General features: G+C 37.3%; 1 protein-coding gene across 2 annotated transcripts in view; it reads right to left on the minus strand.

The window, feature by feature from the left end:
- The window catches only part of ipo11 (importin 11), a 114,865-nt gene that overhangs the window by 40,963 nt on the left and 50,746 nt on the right, over nt 1-23,156 (minus strand). For both annotated transcript variants that reach the window (XM_008418338.1, XM_008418339.1), the window contains 3 exons: nt 19,301-19,414; nt 13,666-13,781; nt 9,263-9,339 (listed from right to left, as the gene is read on the minus strand). In XM_008418338.1, the coding sequence (XP_008416560.1) occupies nt 9,263-9,339; nt 13,666-13,781; nt 19,301-19,414 (307 nt within the window). The remainder of the gene's footprint in view (nt 1-9,262; nt 9,340-13,665; nt 13,782-19,300; nt 19,415-23,156) is intronic.

The raw sequence follows: 23,156 nt of genomic DNA on the forward strand, positions 1-23,156 counted from the left end.
GTTGCTTATTAGGTTTGTGCAGGAAAGATTAAAATCTCCATGGTGAGTCGTGAATCAAGCCCACTTGGACCACAGTGCTGGTTCACCCAGGTGATTTTGATGCTGATGTATGCCACGTGCTTCCTTGGCCGGCTGTCAGCCATAATAAGGTAATTGGGGTAATGTACGCAACCATCTGTTATCTGGTCAAGTACGCAAAGCATTCCAGGGCCTATTTAGTCAGCACATCAGTCTATATGAATATTCAACATTACACTGAAGAGTATGAAGCCAAATTAGAGTAAACACATTCCGTGTGCCTATGCACAAAATGAGCCCAATAATGGATTTAAAACAGACAAGCAAGCGCAAAAGTCTTTGACTTTAAATGAGCAGTAAGGACATTGTTGAGCAGTGCTCTGTTCTGAAGCAGAGATGGTAGAAAACAGCATTGTTGAGTAAAGACAGAAAAACACGAAAGGCACACTATGACAGACTGAGTTTTTGAAAGTTAAAAGAAAAGAGAAAAAAAAGCCTCTCAGCTGATCCAGTTGCTGAACAAGACCAGCTGCGGTTATTGGACAGGTAAACAACTAATCTATTGTGTGCAGCTTTTTTTACCCAGTCCAAGTCGCAATCATTCATCCTAATTACTTTTAAACCAAGGAAGTATGCTATATAATAAACACAATAAATACATTAAAACAGCAATACAATCGAGTTCATAATTTTCATGAATTTCTAATACTTTGTAAAAACCCTTTGCTGACTATGACACCCTAAAGTCTTGAACCTATGAACATCAGAGACTGAGTGTCCTCCTTCACAATGTCCATTACTATAGTGCCTTGCAGTTGATGTTCATTTGTGGGCCTTTCTGTCCAAGTTTGGTCTTTAACAAGTGAAACGGAAGCTCCCTTGGGTTAATATCGGTTAACTGTCTTGGCCTGTAAAGAACATTTTCACTTGTTTGCCTTAATAAACTCCTGTGTTATTTTGGCTGTGTTTTAGCTCATCGCCGATCCGTATTATGAAACGTCATCCAATCAACTTGACTGTATTTAATTGGATTTGAACAGAAAGTATGTGTACAGTGGAGTTTATTTACATATTTAAATACACAAGAAAACATTTCACCCAATTCTTGTATTCAAAAAATCTACTCAAGATTTATGGTGTATAATAATTCCCCCCTGAAAAACAGAGCCGTGTCAATGTAACCTTGATATAAAACAAGCCTTGAGTAAGATATTACAAAACAAATATTGGTGAAATTGTAGATGAATTTTATAATTAATATCTGTTAAGTCAACACTTAAAGTAGCTCAGCTGAAAGTCTCCCACAGCAAGACGATTTTGAACTGCTGATGGCAACAGGTTGGTAGAACACAAATGAACTGCTATCACAGCAACCCTCAAGTGACAGCATCTCAACTCTGCCAATATTGCTTTCAGATGAGATGCCACAAGTTAGTCCCTAAAGGCTCCAATTGGCACAGACAGACAGGCAATTACGAGTGAGGTGAGAGCCAATATCCAAGACACAGTTAAAAGGCTACTCTGGTTAAAATCATAGAAAACTAGAGTGTTGAGAAGATAAATAATATTAAATAAAGTAAAACACTAACACAAATCTCAGCAAGAATTTTTCATACCAACCAATTCTACTTTGTGTTGCACATTGCGCATGTCAGGTGGTAACACCATAAGTATTGATGCACGCCGTGGTTCTCAGACGGAAAAGAAAAGATGTGAATACTGAAGAGAAGATGGGTTTCATTCATCATGTAATTCAGATGAAGAAATTTGAACCATACTTTAGAAACACAATTACATTTATTTGTCCAAACATGTGGGGCAGACCATGCACTTTCATTAGAAGCATGAACAAATAACAGAGTACTGTGCCCAAGTGGAGATCTCATCTACAGCTTCTATGAAATCCAACTAAGGCAGTATGGTTGCAATCAAAATATTTCTCTACAAAAAAGAAATCTGAGATATTTGACTTCTTTTTTCCAAAAGCAAAAGAGAACATAAGTAAATGATTGCGACAGCTGTCAGATATCTGTCCTTATATAACAGATGAATAAAGCTGTCCTTATATTTCTTGTTGATAAGCAGTGAAGCAAAAACATCTGAGGAAAAAGTTGTGTATGAGTATGAACACAAAATAAGTGAAAGTTTAAAGTTTTTGTAATAAATGGGGGGGAAATGAACAGAATTCTGCTTTGGGGCTTGAGGCAAGTCAAAAAACTGAGGTCTAGAATTGATAAGACATTCCGGATTCTTGTCAATTACTGCTGAAAAATCAACCTCATTGAATATTTATGTACCGGTTCATATATTACAATGCTCACATTAAGGAATATGGATCATCACCCAAAATAAATTAATTAAAAAATTCGGGGGGAAAAAATAGATTTTCCTATATAGGGTGATTGAACTTAGCCTTAAGGATTCGAGAAGGTGCTCTGTTAAAGTTGTAAATAATACTTTTCATTGCGTGAACATACATTTTTCTTATGTTATTTTCATGTTTTTTGCCAATATTTTTTCTGGTCATGAGCAAAATATTTAAAAGGCTAAATGGCCTTTTTGCCAGTTGACAGATTCTGCAGGGTAGGCAGACCACATTATCCTTCTCCACACAAGCACACACAAAGTGCTATAACAGTAGTAGTCACAACAGCAGCTGTTGAGGCCCTGATTAAGCTTTAGTCAGAACACATTTCATAGCCCTGGGCATATGCTGCACAAATTTGCTTTGGTTATGAACATTAACTAGAAAATGAGCCTCGCATATGACTCTGATAAGAGCCCTGGAGGTAGCTCCAGTGTTTAATAAAGAAAAATGCTGAAATTATGATCATCCAGTAAACCAGTATTTGCTTTAAATTTATAGTGTTGATGATAAATGAAGATATCAGGCACAAAAAGTGTAGTTGCCAAGTTAAATCAAATGGACAAAATCTGGAGTTTAAAAGCCCCTAAAAAAAATCGTTGGTAGAGTGTACATAGATTTAATACCTGTTGCCATTTAACTTTCTATGCATGCGAGGATGCAAAATTGAGCAGAATTTTATTATCTGTTCTTGTAGAGTGCCAGTGACAGCCTAACAGAAAACCTTTCATGTGATTACTGTAAACATCATTTAGGGTTGGAATAGTGGAATAAAAACCCAACCAAAAAAAAGTGTTTCTAATTGAACTTAAATGGATGACCTTATTTTTCACCACATTTTCTTTTTTTATATTCTTAATTTTTTTCCCCCAGTCAATTACCTTTTGTTTCATATGTTCTATATTCCAGTTGTACATTTAATCCAAGCTACTGGCTTAATAATAATCTGATATTCTACTGAGAATATCTCAAAAAGACCAACAGCGATTAACAGTGGGAGAAGAATTATTTACTCTATTTTTAGCATAAAAATAAAGTAATTAGAGCTCAATTCCAGCAGCTCATGAACTTGTAAATAAGCATAATAGAGGTCATGCACTTATAAGATTGTTCTAAACCACAACATTCAGGCAAATCCCTAAGTGGTTAAAAAATGAAATATGGGCCCAGCTTTTATTTTAGACAACATAAAGGAATTATCATCTTGCAATAAATGTTGCTGATACCAAAAGGAAATCCTATCATTTAAAAAAAAAAAAAGCTAACCTTGGCCAATAATTGTTTGGCTTATCCGAGAGCACTGTATTTGGTGATTAATAAAAATAGTCCTAATAAAAAAGTCTCTTATAACTGTGCACACTGTTTATACATAATTAAAAAAGTCCATGTAAAAATGAATAGCTAACATGTCCAAAAAATATAAACTATTAGAAAAGTCACACAAGTCGACCTTCAAAAGAAGGTCGACTTAATATGCAAATTCAGTTGCATATTAATTGTTAAAAAAGTCAAAGATTCTAAGTTTATATTAGCAAACCTATAATTAAACTTCAACAGATAACTCAGTCTCTGCGTTAAATATGACTGAACACATCCAATCTCTATGGTAGCTATAATTGAAGTCATTACTTTGAGTAGAGAGGCCTGAAATAAAAAGGTTGTCTTCTAATGAGGATGTCTAAATTGATCCATGAAGCACATTAGCCGGGCAGTTAAGTGGGAGAGCTTCAGATGCCTTTAGTTCAGATGCTCCTTGGCTGTAAACATTATTGATCACAGGAGGGTGAGTATGCTATGCTCTGATCAATTCCGCACTGTAATTTATGCAAAAAATACAACAGTACGTTATTTTTGTTATCTGCAATTTAATAGACAACAATAGCATGTATTCATTTTTGTAAAAAGCGTTTGGCTAGCATCACACAGAAACAGCCTTTGGGGGGAAAAAAAAGTCCAAGACTAACTTTTAGCTTTGCCATATTAATCTGTTAGTCATTTCTCTTTCCTAGGCCCTCAGGCAATATCAATGAAACATGAGTGAAAATAAAATGGCACTTTAACCATTTAACCAATGGGCTCACTTCATTAGGGCTTCCCTTCTGCTCCAGAAGAAGCAATTGCTTCACTTTCAAAGCACAAACATCTCGTAGTTCAGAGCCAAGTGTTAGGGAAACGGAACGCAGAGCAAGGTTAACATTTTAACCGCAGTGAGACTCCTGACATTCTAATCAGGGAATTTGCAGTGCACGGTTAGCAGTGATGGAACAGGGCTCGTTATCAGAGAGGCCAGGCCACGTACCTGGCATGTGGAAACATTCCTCAGAGCCAAAACTCTCTCAACGGCCCACATCCCTCCACTGCTCTCCACGGACCAAAAGAATGAACGACTGGATGTTTGAGTAAAAAGCAGCCAAAGATGATGAGAGACAGCTTTAGAGCTTGAGAAAGATGCTAAAACCAGAAAACTTGAATTTTCCGAATAACTTTTCCTAAATGTATGCAAATAGATGCATAAGTGTAACATAGAAATTCTTCTTTTCACTCCCCAGTGCGGAAAACATTCATTTTAAAATGGCGTGCTACTTTACTTTGACCTGTGACCATACCTTCAAGCTTTTATCTTTCATCCCTGCCGCTTCGAAATGTCCCTTGAACTCAAGTGACAAGCTAATTATCTTCAAGATATCTAATGTGTTTAAAATGTGGAAAATCAACCAGGAGAACATAATGTTTCTGAGAGTAATATGAGACAGAGACAGAAAAATAGTCAAGTGGAAAAGGCATTAATTGCTGCCAATCTGCTATAATTGTACAAAAGCCACATCATAAAGAAAAACAATTTTTTTGCACTTAATAGCATATCTAAGAGCCTGAATTTAGCAGGCTCAAAAATATGTAATTGAGCTATTCACATCGGGATAAATCATCTGCTTTACTCCTGCAGCTCAGGAGAAGAGCAGTCATTCAGTCTTTTCAACTACATTCAAAATTCAACTTCAAGTGACTAAGGAAGTTATCTACCAAATAGAAAGTCAAAATGGGCACAGTTTGGTATGGCAAATAGCACCGAAAATGGCATATTTTATTAGAATCTTATGTGACATATTTTGTTTGTTTATCTTTGGAAAGAAAAAAAAAGAAGCTAAGCTCAGACTAGATGTAGAACATCTGTGAGCATCAATTTTGAAATATTGCTACATATTCTATTTTGGGTTGGGTTTACTAGGTCACAAACATCAATATAATTTGATCTAAACCATTTCATTGCTCATCTGGCTACATGTTTTAGACTTATTGTTGTGTTGGAAGTGAATGTCCATTTCCAACACACTTGTTACAATCTGTTGGAGTCACGAGTCTCCAACAGATTTTCTATCTTCTCATTATTTCTGTCCAATCTCCTAATCCACACTGAAGAAGGCATGATGCTGCCACTATTATGTCTCACAAAAGGTGATTGTCATTTGCCAAAATGTTAAAATCCATGTCTCATTTTTCCTTCCCTTTCATAGTGATCGAATCTTTTGTTTTTGCTCTATCACAAACTACCTGTTGTGCATGAGCACCAGCACTGGATTCTCAGAGTATGTCTCCCAGGATGACAGTGATGGGTTCAAATATAACACTGACAGGCCAGAACATTATTTTTTCAAACCAAAAAGATGTGTTGTTACAGTATGATTATCTTCCAGAGAGTGATGAGACATGTTCGGCTGTGACAAAGCAAGGCATTTATGTTACCTGGACCAACATCACAGGACAAACATCATAAAGGAGCCTAGCTAAATCAACAGAAGCAGATATAAACACAACAAAAATAAGTTCATGCTTGATTTTACACCGTGAAACTGTTTAAGCCTAAGTAAACAGCATAAATATCTCACAACAGTGGATGCACTGAATTCCCAAGCAGTGAAAATGGTTTGCAGAAAACAACTCTGTAAACAAGATATATTTTTAGGAATGCGAAATATTAGTTGGAAAAATAAAAAGCAAATGTTTATGTACCCCACTTCACTTTGTGACACAAGACAACTGGTAAGCTGATGCATGAAAGACTGGGTCTTTTGTGGATGTAGATACTGAAACAGCCTTTCACAACACGAACCCTGGAGTAACATTTAAATTGAACTGTCACTATGTACTGGCTTCTGAAATTGCCTGCTTCCATAGTATGTAGACGAAAATGGCATAAAGAACAGGAAACAGTACATTCTAAGCTGAGAACAATATTTTGTCTATTTCTGCTTTTTACTTAAGATGTGTTATTTTCTTTTTCAAGTCTGATATTCTTACCATATGAAGAGAAGGCAGACCATAAGTGGGCATTTTCTAGTAAAGTTAATTGTAGCTGAAAAGTTATCCAAAAAGTATAATTAACATCCACCCAACCACCTACAAAAAAAAGTCATGGATGGTAAATGCTCAGGTGTTTTCTCAGTAAAACTTTGGCCCATATAAGGACAGATTTATCCTCCAACTTTACCTACAGCTCTTGTTACACGCATATGAGCGGTTAGCATTACTACGACAGTGTCTATATGTTCAACACAATCTTAAGCCTTCCTGTTATCTGATGAGAATTTTGCTCTCTCTTTCAACTTTAAAACAACATAAAAAGAGGCATGCCTCACCATATTAAAAAAAATGTTTCCTCCATTTCAAAAAAACAAAAAAAAACTTCTCACATCTCTCCCCTTCCTCAAACACATTTGTAAATCCCTGTTATGTGTGGTGTGCCAACTGACCAAAACAAGATCAGATATGAGTTTGTAACCAGCAGGGAATTGATAATGGTTTATCAAATTAGGGGGGAAAAACAAAAGGTTTATTCGAATCAACGGTCCTCTTCCAGGTGAATCTGGACAAAAGGACAAATGAGTATGTATTTAAACTTGGGTGCTACCATTGGATCTCTCAGAGTATTTATTAATAACACTGAACACATCAGTAAACAAGAGCTACCACTCTTGGACACTGAAGCACATTAAAGCTTTAAAATGGCCTCGAGGTGAATATAGCAATCAAATCTGAATCTCATGCCAAAAAAATCTGCAGATATCTTCATCCTTTATTGTGCAACATTTAAGTTCAACAACCTCTTTCTAAAACTACACTGTCAACCCTCTCTCACTTCATCATCAGAAACACTTAAAAGACTAATGTGGCAGCTGATTAGTGTTCACCGAATCTTTTAAACATCATTACTTGTGAAGATACAGCCAATTAAGTCCAGTTTCTCAGTGATTGAGGAATATATAAATGCTAACTGTGCCTTCTATTTATATATAAAATCTTCTTTCAAGTTTAAATAGATCTTTTTATTTTTCCTTCCTGTACAGCCTGTATTAAATTATAGACACATTTATGCAAAGATCCCTCAGTTACAGTTGTTTCTGTCACTTTAAAGCTTGTGTATAATTCTGTTTTCGTTTCTACATTTTAATCTGACTTAAAGTGATGCTTGCAAAGAAAATAAATAAATAAATAAAAATTAAATGGTTTCTGCTAGGCAGAAGATAAGGGCCTTACTTATCTTACCATTCATCCATGTCCAATCTCTACGTATAACCTCTCCCTTTTCTTCACGGATTTTCCAACCATTGCCACTTGAATTCGTTTTCATCTACCGCCTTCCTGTTACTGTTATGTTCCATCAACCTCTTCGTTTCCTTGATCCTCTTTAATTCCCTCCTCCACCATTACTGCGACCCATAGCGCTTTGGCTCTCTGTGCCCTATGGAGTCTATACAGTCTGCACAGTCAGTGATAGAATGCTAGAGCAAAGCCAATAAGACCAACAAAGCTGTTGTATTAGTCTGACTTATTGCAATCTGATACTAAACTAATGTCGCTTGTAACACTGAAGGTCAGAGACACATGCACAACATGAGTGGTGTCCTTATGATAAATCATCCAGGCAGCTTAATGCAATCACTCAAACCTGCAGTATAAGCTTAGATGCCTTGAGGCAGTGATGTGATCTTCAAAAGCAATAATAGCCAAACGAAGACAATTATATAATTAGGTTTATGACAATAGATTGTTCAGCTTACCTCAACAGTTACAGTGTAAATATATAGGAACATTTTAATCGGTCAGATTCTTTGTCTGTGAAAAGAAGTCCAGTGTTTGTTTTGAATTACACAAAAAATTTACATACAATTTAAATCAGATATTTACGTATAAAACCGTGCGACTACTTTTTCCAGACCATTTGGTATTGAAAATCAGATTAAACTTCCTGTTTTGGGTCAGATAAGATCATGAAAATGAATTATATTTCCTGAATAATAAGAGGGAGAATTATTAACACTTTATTAAAATTCAAAGACTTATAACTAAATTTCTAAACAATTAGGGAAACTACAAGGTGAGAATGATATGGCTGTTCTAGCTTCCGAATGGTTCAGAGTGTTTAAATTAATTTTAGGCTATTTTCTAATGTAAAGTTAGGAAAATATTTTAAACAAATCATACATATAAAAAAAATGCATATCAACTACTTAATTTGAAGAACGATCAAAAATGACACTTGCTGATTATCTGGTCTTTGGCCAACATAAATAATTTTGCTAATTCAAACTGACCAAAACCATAAAAGGTTTTATTAGACTTGATGTCCAGCAATGGGAGAAAAAATAGGTTATATGTATTTTAATAGTTTCTGTAAATATTTGGTTTTAACTGTGCTACATATATTACCCCCAAAATAGAATTCAGTTACATGAATTCTAATATTGTTAGTTTTTTATACTCCCTTTGCTGACTGATTTAATTTATATGTTAATGCATAATATTCTGAGGACAAAAAAAAAATCCTTCGTACACACCCAGTTGCATAAATCAGAAAACAAAAGAAATCTTCTGTAAGCTCACCCAACAAAGCTGACATGTTCTGGAAAATTCTGAGCAGCTCCGGGGTGATGGCTGGGCTGTTCTCCAAAGTCACCAGCCTACACAATGAGAGGGAGGAAATGGGGTGAACACACATTAAGGAGTAAAGGGAAACACGAGAGGAACAAAGCAGATAAGGAATATTAAAACAGAAAATAGGAAGATGATGTGAGAAAATTGTGAACAAGACACATATTGGAGGTGGCAAACAGAAAACGGGTCGGAAAAATGCAACCGGGCAAATTACAGAAACTGAATGTAGAAGGAGAGCATATGATAAGGGTGGTAAAAACATAATAAATAGGCGAGGAGGTGAAAAGACAAAGTGGTATGAAGAAGAGGGAATGTAATATTAATCTGGTATGAGCATGATTGTCCTGGTGTTTTTAATTTCATTTTATTGGAAGAAAAACTAATTATAAAAAAAATTTACAAGCCTTCTCAGATCACAGAGATTTGAAATTATGTTAACATTTGGGCCGGTCAATAATAAAGAGAAAAAAATTATTCACAATTCTAATGATCAATATAACTTAGAGCCTAGAAACAGACTAATTATTGCACATAAAAGAGCTGTTCTCAGATCTCTTCACTCAAAAAGTATTTTGTTCTCTGATAATATCTTCTGAATTGTCTCTTACAAAGTTGTATTTTTTCCCCCCACACATATCACAAGTGTCTAAACAATCAATGTTTTTGTGAAGTTAAGATTGAATCAATCAGGGATTTCCTGGCTCATGCTGATTTCTTGTTGTGCTGCAGGTTCTTTTGATAGAGGTGGCAGTTTTGAACGTAGCAGTAAATAAAGGAATTACAAGATTATTTCCACTACCATAATGCAAAACGACCTCTAAACTGAGCAACAATTCTTGGTTTGGAATAAATAGGTCTAACGTCAAAGAATATGATGTCCCTATTCCAGAATGCCTGAGCCACCATGTTTCAAAGTGTACTCTGGCTTGAATCTGTGTTTGGGGGTTGACTGACAAAATGTCTGTGGCCCCTGGAATAAAAAAAGAAGACAGTTACTTTCATGTTGCTTCACTTCTTTTTAGGCCAGTCAGAGTGTTTTGTGGCAAACTGTAACCTTTTAAGCCATGTCTTACTTTACAATAAGACTCCGAGGGACTTTTTTTTCCTCACACAACCACCTTCTAAATTAGCGGTTCTCAAAGTGGGCGGTACCGCCCCCCAGGGGGCGTTCAGAGGACGGCAGGGGGCGCTGGCGGACATTTTTACAAAAGGGGGGCGCTGGGATGCCTTTTGGGGGCGTTTAGTCGAAGGTAAACTTTACACCTTAAATCCACAACAATACCAGTTTAGACTTTGAGCAACTTGATAAAACTGTATTGTGTAACATTAAATCATGCTTGGCTGCAACTGTATCGACGGCAGCTCTTCTTCTATTCAGTGTTTGTAGCTTCATGGCTCCGCTCYGCATCAGTTCAGCGTTACACCGGCTGATGACGCTGCTGTGATTCACTTTGTGTGGTTTTTATGTAGGCTACATATGTTTTGGCAGTTCTGTGATCATGTCAAAGCAGCAATTTATATTAAAAAGTGTTTTATTTCCGTTTGAAAGCTGCCCGCTTCCATGGAAGGAAAACAGAAAATCGCTCTTATAAACATGTAATTACTAAAATCACGATACCCTCACATTGTATCCCTCTGAAAAATGAACCCATTTAAATAAAGAAATCCCTCCATGGGTGATACCACAATAGAGAGAGTTCATGTTATAGCGTTAACACCGGTGCTGCAAGTGGTCCGACATGAAACGGGTTTGATGGAACAACGGTACCAGCACTTTTAAATTTAAATAATCAGAATACCGAAATTGTTTCCGTTGTTTTAAAAGATTTATGTCGGTCTGCCTTTTCCCCATCAATATGTTTCCCGACCGCCCTGCACCTTAGGGAGTTAAAAAAAAAAACAAAAAACGCAGCACACATTGCACAAAATTCTGAAACATGAGAAGCGGGCAAAACGGAGCGACGAACTAGATGTGAATTATGGCATAAAAACAGAGAATCCGACGCTGAACAGTGAAAAATCAACAYATGATGTGAAACACATGACGATTACGAGGCGCAGCAGGTGATGAGCGAAAATTACTGGTGGTCAATAAACAATAAAATAAATGTAGCAACAGGAAAGAAACTAAAGTGGACATAGCAATAAACCAGGAGAGGATAATACTAATCAAAKGAAACTAAATGGAAATGAATAAAGAACAAAATGCAAGAATAAACTAAGAAACTWAAGTAAATACGGAGGAATAAACTTGTATGGCAAGACCTTTCGAGCAATAATTAATACAGAGGACKGTATGGCAAGAATAAACAGACACTATTTCCAGATAAAAGGTAAAATAATATTGTTGAAGTGCCATGGGCAGGGGCGCAACTACACATTATTCAGGTGGATGCGAAAACATTAATCGGCGCCCCCCCACGAAGGAGCGTAGAAACATACACCCCCCCCCCTAAATAACGCAAAGTGCCAAAATAAAACCTCTCAATATTGCCCAAAAAAATTCAAGTATAAAACTTAGCATTCAAAGGCAAATACAGGTTCCATTACGATAAACAATCCAGAGTTACTGAATGAAAACTTCCTGATAGCATGGCGGCTAGCTGATTACTGCTAGTTCTGAGTGGCTGTTTCTGACTGAGCGGAGTAATTATGCAGAGCAGGGAGGAGATCGATTATTTTTTTAGAGAWTATCTGTCTCATGTTAGGACAGCGAAAGTTTTAATACGTATGTAAAATGTATTTTTTTAGGTTAGATGCTGCAGCTTTAAACAGAGGTTCGGTGTGAGAGTCACTACCAGGTGGAGCAGAAGAGGCGCTCCGTCTGTGAAATATTACTGTAGCGCGTAGCAGCGGTTCAACAGCGAGAACAGAACCAGCGTCTTACATTGCAGCTCGAAGACTTAAATAATTTTGCGGGTTATTTGTTAAGCTTTCTGACCGTCATGCTAATCCGGGTGAGTGTTTGAGGCTGTGCGCTGCTTTACCTGCTATCTGATCCTTCGTATGTCTTTTTTACTGCAGTGAGCCTCAATGGAGCCAAACTCCGTCAAGTATGGCATTGTTTTTATGTCGTATTAGCTTCGTTGTGTTGATGCATTTTAACGTGCTTCAATTTTCCACCGCAACACGCAAACGTCCCTATTCACTCAGTGCGTTATAGTTCCACATCGCTTAGGATTTGTTGCTGCGCGTTTGCGCAGTGTGAAGGAAAGAGGAGACCAGCTGCACAGGSAGGCTGCGAAATGAGATGCAGGTGATCAGTATCGGCAACAAGAGCCAATGATTGCCGATCACCGATCATGCACTTTTTCACGAAAATCGGCCCGATTATGATCGGTGACCGATCGATCGGCACACCTCTAATTTTAACTCATGAGCCAATGTTTAACATTTTCCAATCTTCAGTCATCTTTTTAATTAAAATATGTCACATTTACACAGAATTAACAGCATGCAGGTCATGGCCGTTTTCTATTACTCTACTAAACCTATTAGCTAATCAGTTGTCACAAAGACAACATTTCTCCCAAAAAAGTGACTCATCTGGTTCGTTATGTTACACTGCTTTTATTTTGTTGTAACTATTTACCATAAGTGAACAGATTTTGATTTATGTGACATTTTTCAAAAGGTATTGGTAGGTTGTGGAAAGTTTCACAAACTTCTATAATAAGAAATGAACAGGAGAGATACTTAAGAGGACACAAACATGGAAATAATCCACGAAAGATAAAAGAAAGAGAAAATGACATTGTCTTTGTAAACAAAATAAATGCATACAAAGCAGTGCTGGTCATCAGGGAGGATAAAAGACGGGACAAAGATATGCAGCTGGCACAAAGTCAAAATGAGAGAAAGACAACGTACATTCTTTAGAACATGGAAGAAACTTTCATGTTCCAAAAAGGAAGTTTTGAAGCCTGAAGAAGCTTTAAAACTACTTGTTTTCAAAACAAAGCCACAAAGGGAAGATTGTGGGCAACATGAACATTCGACAAATTCAGTGATCATCGGGCATCTCTGTCAGTAAAAGAGCCAATTCAAACAAGATGCAACAATGAGGTCATTAAGCAACATTTATCTGTAAGCTGTTTGTAACTGGCCTCTAAACGGGACAGCAAACATTAGCCAGTAAATGAGGCCAAGGAATGATAAGACAAAGAAGACTCATCGTCGATAGGCACTACAGAGAAAAGAGGCAGAAATAAAGACAGCCACAGTATTCATGTGTAGGCGTGTGTGTAAGGGATGAAATGAGATCACTAAGTACTTCATAAAGATCAGCCTCAGGGAATCTCGTTTTCTTCCCTGGACTCATAAATGTTTGAATACGGCATATTTATCCATACCAAAGCTCCAGTCCATCCTCTAGCAGATAGACGTGAGGAGGCTGAGAAACGTCGGTGCTCAGTTGGATGACAGGAAGAAGGAAAGGGTAAAGGTTCTTACTCTCTGCCCCAAGGCCCTGAAAGAACAAAAAGATACAGGAATCAATGCCAAACAGTGACAGCAAGACATGGATGCTTCAAAGTGTTCCCGCGCTTTCTGTGTTTCGCTTTAAATGAAGTTCTTTGCAGCTCATCTGAGGAGAGCACAGCAGTGGAATGGATTTAGACATTGTTTCCAAACCACGTGCTGCCACGCTACATTTTTTTCCTCGCACAAAAATGAGCAGCACAAAATGGGGACCTTTCACGCTGCAAGGCACGTGTCACTACTTCTAGTTTTAATAAGAAGCTGTCAAAAAGAAAAGCTTTTCCAATTGAAGGTCTTTAATTTTGACGCACAATGCTTGTTTTAGGCAGCAAGAGTTGTTTGGACATTATATGTCAATTTGATGACCCTATAAAACAGTGCGAGCCCATTAAGTTTGACTATTTAGGAAAAAGAACATACTGGGGCACAACTACAGGAACTAAGTTACAGCTCATTTCCTGGTCATTTGGACTTTAATGACATTTAAGATGATCTGTGGTTAAGTAGGAAATTAGCATTTTTGTAGAAGTCAAAACCATATTGCTATATAGAGATATGCCGTTGGTGTAGAATGGAGGAAAAAAAATCCACAAATAGAAATGCTCACCATAATAGATACTAATTGTTTCACTACGGAAGATTTAAGATGCAAAATACCATTTACCTCAGCTAGTATTTCTTCACAAGGATTTTTGCTTCTGTTCTAGGGCTGGTACGCACATCAAAAACCATTTCCTTCTTGAGTAGTATGATGGCCAGGCACTTCCACAATTTTAATTCTTGTATTTAACTGTTTGAAGACATGAAGGTGGCACCTTCAAGCATCTTAAAATTGTACCTAACAATGAACTCGACTTGTGGAGGGTCTCTAATTTTTTTAGATTCTTCCATCTCACAATAAACCAGTGTATTTATGAGCTGCCTTTATTAATGGGTAAACCTTCAGTTACCCATAAAGTTGAAAAATAAGAGGAGCTTCAAAAGTCATGACATTATCAACTGATTACTACTATTCATTGTTTGAAAACTAATCCAAGTATATGCAAAACATTCTTATATTCTCTAATTCTGCCTTTAACTTCATGTAATCCTAACTGAACTAAAAGGGAAAGCTTAGTCTGATTTAATTTCAGATAGTGAGAAAGGAAGCTTAGGAATGTTTTATATGCACTGTGTAAATATCAGGTTTCTACTACTGCATTAAATTTGGTTTTTATAGCAAAGTTGTTCTTATGAATTATGCACACCAACATAGCAGGTCCATTCAAACTTATCTTCAATATTTAACACACATGCCCTCAAGCTCCTTTCTGTTGATGAAAACTTAACCACTGTCACTGACTCTTAAATACATCCAATCCCTTCACATTTCATTTCACTTTATATATTCAAACAAAACACTAGAAGTCACAGTGAAGAATTGGCAAGAGCGTGTTTGTTGGGTTGCATGATGGGGGGCTAAAGGGAATATTGAAGCAGCAGAATTAATCCGTGTGAAGGCAATGAGGATCCAGAGTAGTGTTTCAGAACAGTCAACAGTGTTTCTATAATGGCACGACATTAATTTGCTCCCTCTTGCATTTATGTGGGTGTAAAAAGAAATGAGAGTGTCACTCAATCCCCCGCTGGAGAAAACTTGTCTTACGGGCAAAATTCATCCATTAAAAACAAACGAGTCAATACTGCAGCTTTTATGAGGTTAATAGTTGACTTAATGCCATGTGATCATAAGAAGACAAGATTGGTTTGCTCCAGTGCCAGATGGACTGAAGTTTAATAGTCAAAATAAACACACTGAACAGATCCATTTCCATTTTGCTGCAAGACCACTGATCCAATACTTCACAGCGATGCAACTATCTTTGACCTTTGCCATACCATCTAAATTAGTTCTGCTTGTTTTTGTTTTATAAATGAAGACCATACTATGTCCGTCAAGCCAAACAGAGAAAATGGGCATTTTGTCCACAGTTGCACCATTGCAAAAGTATTCACATCTCTTGAACATCTCAACATTTTGTCTCTTGGGATCCCAAAAGTTCAATGTATGTTACTGGATTTTATGTGAAAGACTAACACAAAGTGGTGCCTGTACAGAACCAGCTGTTTTGTGAAGACTTCAGAGATTTGTTAGAGAAGATTAATAAACAGAAAGCAATATGAAGACCAGTGAAAACACCATACAGGCTAGGGATATAAAAACAAACCTAAACCACATGTTCCAAAGGAGTTGAGACTGGGCCGGAGGTTAATTTCCCAGCAAGAAACAATACTATACATGAGGCCACAGCTACTATGGAATTGTGTAATATGCGTTAACAATTGCCCTGTCAAAATCCAGACCTATATTTGATAGAGAACCTGTAGTGAAACTTGAAAACTGATGACAGACACTCATCCATCTAGTGTCACTGAGTCTGAGCTAATTTGCAAAGTTGAATCCCTTCACAATGGTATCCTCTAGACCAGTGTTTCTCAACCTTTTTCGGCCCAGCGCCCTCCTAGCCTTTATCCAGGTCCCTCACCGCCCCCCACCAAAGAATTTGTAGGCTACTTTGCACGGACTATTATTTTATTATTAATATTACTATCACTATAGTAGATGTTTTAATTTGTATGCTTGTTTCTGTATTTATCATCAAAAATAATTTCCCAGAGAACAAAAAAGCCATGGGAATAGAAATTATTTTCACAGGTGTCTACGAAAAATGCAATGAACATTCAAGTTAAAATTGGTAGGCCTAACAGCAGCCAGAGTGGAAAAATATTATTGTTCTTTGCCATTTTCTAGTTGTTAAATCTTGCACAAAATGACCAGATAAAAGATGTACAGCAATGCCAGTTTAAACTTTGATCTATGTCCAAACGACTGAGCTCTGCAACATTAAAACATGGATAGAACTGTAACTACATTAATCATAACTCTTCTTCTCTTCAGTGTTTCTGTCAGTTTCTGGTGGTGCAGCTCTGTGGTGCCTTCAGGAGAATGGGACATCAGAGTATCATCCAGAAAATTTCACCCACATGGCATTTATTGTGCAAACCAGAGCTTTCAGTGAAAAAACAAAAGTTCCAGGTCCTTTTAATACAAATATGAGAAAGAAACATGGATTATATCTTTATATAGACCTGTATATTAATTTATAGATTAATAGTTTTACTGGACAGAAATTACAATGAACAAATCTGGTTCTTAATCATATCCTAATGAGTCAAATTAAAAGTGTCATGGAGCCATCAGCCTCATGACATTAACAATGACATGAAAAATAATACTGAAGAAATAAATATATCAAATCTAATTAAAAACATAAATAAGTGATCATTTCTTTACTGTTATGATCTGTAAGATATATTTATTCTCAGTACTAGAAGTGGTCTCAACAAACCCATGGCACTTCAACAATATTATTTTATCTTTTATCTGGAAATAGTGTCTGTTTATTCTTGCCATACAGTCCTCTGTATTAATTATTGACCGAAAGGTCTTGCCATACCAGTTTATTCCTCTGTATTTACTTCAGTCTCTTAGTTTATTCTTGAATTTTGTTCTTCATTCATTTCCAGTTAGTTTCATGTGATTAATATTATCCTCTCCTGGTTTAACATTATGTCCACTTTAGTTTCTTTCCTGTTGCTAGATTTATTTTATCGTTTATTGACCATCAGTAATCTTCACTCATCACCTGCTGCGCCGCCTAATTGTCATGTGTTTAACATCATGTGTTGATTTTTCTCTGTTCAGCGTCGGATTCTCTCTTTTTATGCCATAATTCACATCTAGTTAGTCGCTCCATTTTATGTCCCGCTTCTCCTGTTTCAGAGTTTTGCGCAAAGTGCTTTTTTTTATTTTTAAGCCCCTAAATGTGCAGGGCGGTCGGGAAGCGTATCGATGGGGAAAAGGCAGTCTGACATAAACCTTTTAAAATAACGGAAACAATTTTGGTATTCTGATTATTGAAATTTTAAAGTGCTGTGGTGCCGTTGTTCTATCACACCGTTTCATACCGGACCACTTACAGCACCGCTGTTAACGCTATAAAATGAACGCTCTCTATCGTGGTATCACCCATGGAGGGATATCTTTATTTCTTTATTTAAATGGGTTCGTTTTTCAGAGGGATACAAAGTCAGGGCATCGTGATTTTAGTAATTGCATGTTTACAAGAGAGATTTTCTGTTGTTCTTCCATGGAAGCGGGCAGCCTTCAAACGGAAATAAAACACGTTTTAATATAAGTTGCTGCTTAACATGATCACAGACCTGGCAAAAATACCAGACAAAGTGAATCTCAGCAACGTCACCAGCCGGTGTAACGCTGAACTGATGCGCCGGTGAAGCTACTAGCAGGAGCGGAGCGGAGCCAATAAGCTACAAACACTGAATAGAAGAAGAGCTGCCATCAATACCATTGCAGCCAAGAATGATTTAATGTTAGTTACACAATACAGTTTTACCAAGTTGCTCAAAGTCTAAACTGGCATTGTTGTGCATTTAAGGTGTAAAGTTTACCTTCGACCAAACGCCCCCCAGAGGAATCTCAGCGCCCCACTTTTGTAAAAATGTCCGCCAGCGCCCCCTGCCGTCCTCTGAACGCCCCTTGGGGGTCGGTACCGCCCACGTTGAGAACCTCTACTCTAGACACACAGAGCTCATAGAAACACCCCCTACCCCAAAAAAAAATCTCACAAAGACTGCAAAATGTGGTTCTACAAAGTATTCAGTCAGAAGACTAAACACACATTCAAGTAATTTTGAATCAACCTCAGAGTTGCACAACTTTGTGGTTATCTATCATAAAAACTCCTCCTTCCGAAAAATACGCAAAAGCTACTCACTTGAACAAAAGGTAAAAAGGCTCAACTGGCATGAACAGTTTTTGCACGGTCCTGCGTAACCCAATGCCGTCAAGCAACTCCAAACTCATTTGTTCAACTTCACGAGTTTCACTTAGTTTGCCAGATGTGTTCTCGTTTTACTCTCAATGGGAGCTTGTCATAATCATCTGCCACTATGAAGTAACGCAGCCGAGCCACACAGGGGTCCAAAACATATTGAAGACTAAGGCGGGCAGCTTCATTCCTGTGGGTAACAAAGTTCATGGAAGGAGCTATTTTTTCTCATTACCTCCATGGCAAACTCAAGTGATGTTGCAGCAAATTATCAGAAATGACAAATCATAAAAAATGTCTTGCAAGATGATGCGCTGCACTGCCAGAAGCAGGCATATTATACATTATGCCAAAGTATTATGAACCCTCTGAGTTTCTGTAAGAGTTTTAAAGTAGGAGTAGGGAAAAAAAGAAACATCATATGCATGATTATAAGAAATCAGAATTCCTGAAATGTGCATAATGTAGGCCAGCAGCCAGAAAAGGAAAAGTCATGAAAGTGCCAGATGTACTAAACATAACCATAGATCACAACAGACGGCCTGGTATTTGTGCTTGACAGGACATGCGCATGCAGAAAATACTAAAGCACGAAATGCATGGCGAAGCTCTGTACCTGCACCAGGTGGATTAGTGTCGTCAGTATGGCACATCGAAGCATGTTGTGTTCTTCAGACTGTTTCCAGAGCAGTGGCAGGTACTGAACCAAGCAGCCTACATACGGTCGGATCTGGAGAGAAAAACAAAAGATGAAATGTAAACATCACTGTGAAAATTCACAGGGAATGACAAATATATTTGATAGAATGTGAGTGAGAAATTTGATCTGAATGGTCAGGGTAACTACAAATACATTAATTCAACTGCATAGAAAATAACTAGCAGATAACTAGCTTAATAACTAGCTTTTAGAATAAAACTGGTGTCATTTTCACGACTTTCTATAGGTCAGTGTGATCACTAAAAATAGACTTTTTCATCTTCATGTTTTTATAACAAAAAATCAAAAAGTCCGAAGGAAACCTGAAACAGACTAGAAACACAGAATGGCCTCCAGACAGCAAAGTGCAGCGCTGACAAAGCGCAGCATAATTCTCTGTGGGAACCATTGTCAGTAAACAAGGAAAATTCTCTGAGCAAAACACCAGATGGACCAATCAGCCTCTTCCAGTCATTACTTCTAGGAAACGGGTGGGTTATTGCACATTTCAAAAACAGCATCCGTGATAGCAGAAATAAAGCTAAATGTTTTGTACTGGATTTAATGCAACATGTACTGCCATACACTTCAAATTAAAGTGTGTGGTTGTGGGTATCCTTTGTTTTCACCAAAGAATACTCAAAACTTCATCTTGAAAACTCAACTTATTGAGGTGAGACGACCTGCCTGCACAGAACACCTGTCACACACTAAGTACGTAGCAGGTTAGCAATCAAAAATGCGACAGAAAGTTCTGACTTGTTCAGGAATCAACTTTCTTCTTATAAGTACATACTGATTCATCACTAACCTATGAAACAGTGATAATAAAAGAGTTGACATTATTTTTGATATACGATTCATATATATGTATATTTTTCTTACACTCATAAATCCTAAAATCCTCTGACAGCGTCAGCAGAATCTGTAGATCCACAGCAGTTAAAATACAAAATGTAGCTAATCTCTTCTTTTCACCCAAGAAGATCATGTTTCCATCTCCTCCAGTCCCACGTGTCTACCTGTCATGCCAGGCATGTCCTCCCTCACCACATCCATTAATCTTTTCTTTGCCCTTCTCCTATCTGCCGGGCAGCTCAGTCTTCTGCATCCCTCTCTCACACGCAGACCGTATCTCTCCTCGGCACATGTTCAAACCAACTCAATTGTGACTCTTATTTTTAAACAGAAAAGCCATACAGGAGCAGCTATTCATGACTACCCTAGCCCAATCCCGGTGGTTTAAAAGCCAAGTCAGCTTCCTTTATCTACTGTTGTTTTGCAAGAGAATCTTTATGTCTCATTTTTATTGCAAAACAAAAGGCTGAAGAGTGTTTGACTTTATTTAAAAAGTGTACTTCGCTTTAATGACTTGATACAAAAAAGTAGAAAAGTGACAAATGCAAAGACAGAAATTTACAAAAAGTGTAATATTGACAAACTTGATCCGTTTTCCTTCAGAACCCTTCTGCTGCTTGATTTTGACACATTAAAGAAAAAGTATACATGATCCTCTGAAGCTTGCTTACCAAGTAGAAAATAAATAATTGTCTAAATAAAAATAAATACCTAAATAAACATGATACCTGTCCTGCTTTAGTTTTCACACCATACGTGTGTTTTTTTCTGAAGTTTTCTTCATTATAATCATGGGGAGATTTTACTAGCCGTCTTTAATACATCTGACCAATGGTGTGCAGCAGCATGTGGGACAATGGCAGTGTTTCATTAGTCACAATTGTTTGAGAGAACTTCAGCCACTCCACCACTTTCTCTGGCCTTTCAATAAAATCTAAACCTTGATACAAAAAAACTGCCACATGCTTGCTTGAGTCTCACTGTAAACGGAAATATTTGAAAACTAAAAGAACCAAAAGTAAAGCAACTTAAGTAAGACAGTAAAATAATGGGAATATTAAACACATTTGAAAGTGTCTTAAGTGAATACGCAGATAATAAGTCTGCGTATTCACTATCGCGTTGTTCTCCTTTATCTTGTAGTTAAACAAAAAAGGAAAATGTTGTGACTGTTTATGTAATCTTGTAAAATGTAAATCAAATCTTGATGGAAATTGACCTCATAAATCTTATGGTAGAACTGAATTTAGGACCTTAAAGAAAGGTCATATCCATTTTTACTTTGACTTTTTCTAACATTTCATATCCTCTTTAGTGGCTGTGTTGCCGAGGTGCAAACCCAACACAGGGATTTTTTATTTCTTTTTTGCTCAATTACACCTTAGTAAGAAGCGGGTTAGGAGCGGAGGGAACAGTAAATACAAAAACACGACATACAGCCCCGAGGAGAGAGATAAAAAGTGAGGAAAATCAGACCCACTAACCAGCCTAGGGTGACATTTGTGAGATTGACAGTGAAAAAGGAGCTAAATCTCATATCTGTCATCGTGTTCATTTCAACTCAAGCCGCACTCATGGTTTCATTGCCGAGGCTTTTTTCCCCCCTCAACTGCTGCCACTCTTTGTGGGTTTGAAATCCCCTGTGAAGGGATCTAGAATATTAATGGGACTTCAACCGACTCCAATAGTTTAGCCAATGCCAATGACTGGTGAAGACGTAACCAAACTGACAGTTCACCAGGATCAAAGTAATAAATTTGACAGATTTAAGTCAAGGAATCATGTAGGCAAAGGTACTTAGAATGCATCTTTAAAAAATATATATATCAAAGAAAAACAGTAGGGAATCCAGAGGATGGTCATTATTTTTAGGACTGACAGTTAAATGGATTAAATTGATGCTCAGAAAAAATGGCATCCACATGACCATAAAAGGAGTGCAGAGAGATGACTGTACCCTCATGGAAAATGAGAGCAGACATAAGAACAAGCGCTGCCTGGGGCATGTGATTTAAAAAGAATCGGGCTAAGTCGCACTGAAAATATCACTGAGAAATTATGCATGTCTGTCTAACTGAATAGCCGTATTTTTGTTTTGTTGGCCTGATCCGGGTGTTGCAGAAGGTGACAAATGTTTTGCATCTTGGTGTCGCTTGTTCCCCTCAGAGTACAGGTCAATAACTCCTGCTTGTACAGTTATTCATCAAAGAGTAACTAAATTTCTCCCTTGCAGAAGGGCACCTTTCTGTTCACCACAACTTCATTTGTCACACTTGAGACATGTACAAGTGCCAATAAATGTAAATATCATTGCAAGGTTTCAGTAATACAATGTAGAAGAAAAGCTCATAATATAAATAAATTAGGTACAGAGTGGTAGATTTTATTTACAGCTTATAATTTTGATGATTACCTCTTACAGCTCTAATTAAATTAAAGTTCCCAGGACAGCAGATCAAAAGAGGATTTTTTTTTTTAATAGAAATCTCAACCCACGGAAAAATATGTCCATATACTGTGCAGTATATGCAGTCGGTACTTTTTCTGGATAATGTTTTGCTTGAATTGCTGCATCAATGCAGCCTGAGGCATTTCTGAGGTGTCAGGGAAGCTAACACAGCTTTAATAGCAGCTTTCAGCTCGTCTACATTATGCCTCGGGTGTCTCTCATATTCCCCTTGACAATGTTCCTTGACGATGTTCCATGGGGTTGTTTGCTGACCAATGCAGTTCAAAACTTGTGACTGTCTTTTAAACTCTTACTTGACCAATTTCTTTCTACCATACTTCTACTTTTCTCTCAACTTTCCATTCACATATGCATGGATACAGCAGGGTAAACGGACCAATTTTGCTGGTTCTATGAAACAGTTCAATGTGCCAAGAAATCAGATTTTGGGTTTTCATAAGCTAC

This window comes from Poecilia reticulata, linkage group LG9, assembly GCF_000633615.1.
Source record: "Poecilia reticulata strain Guanapo linkage group LG9, Guppy_female_1.0+MT, whole genome shotgun sequence".
NCBI classification, from domain to species: domain Eukaryota; kingdom Metazoa; phylum Chordata; class Actinopteri; order Cyprinodontiformes; family Poeciliidae; genus Poecilia; species Poecilia reticulata.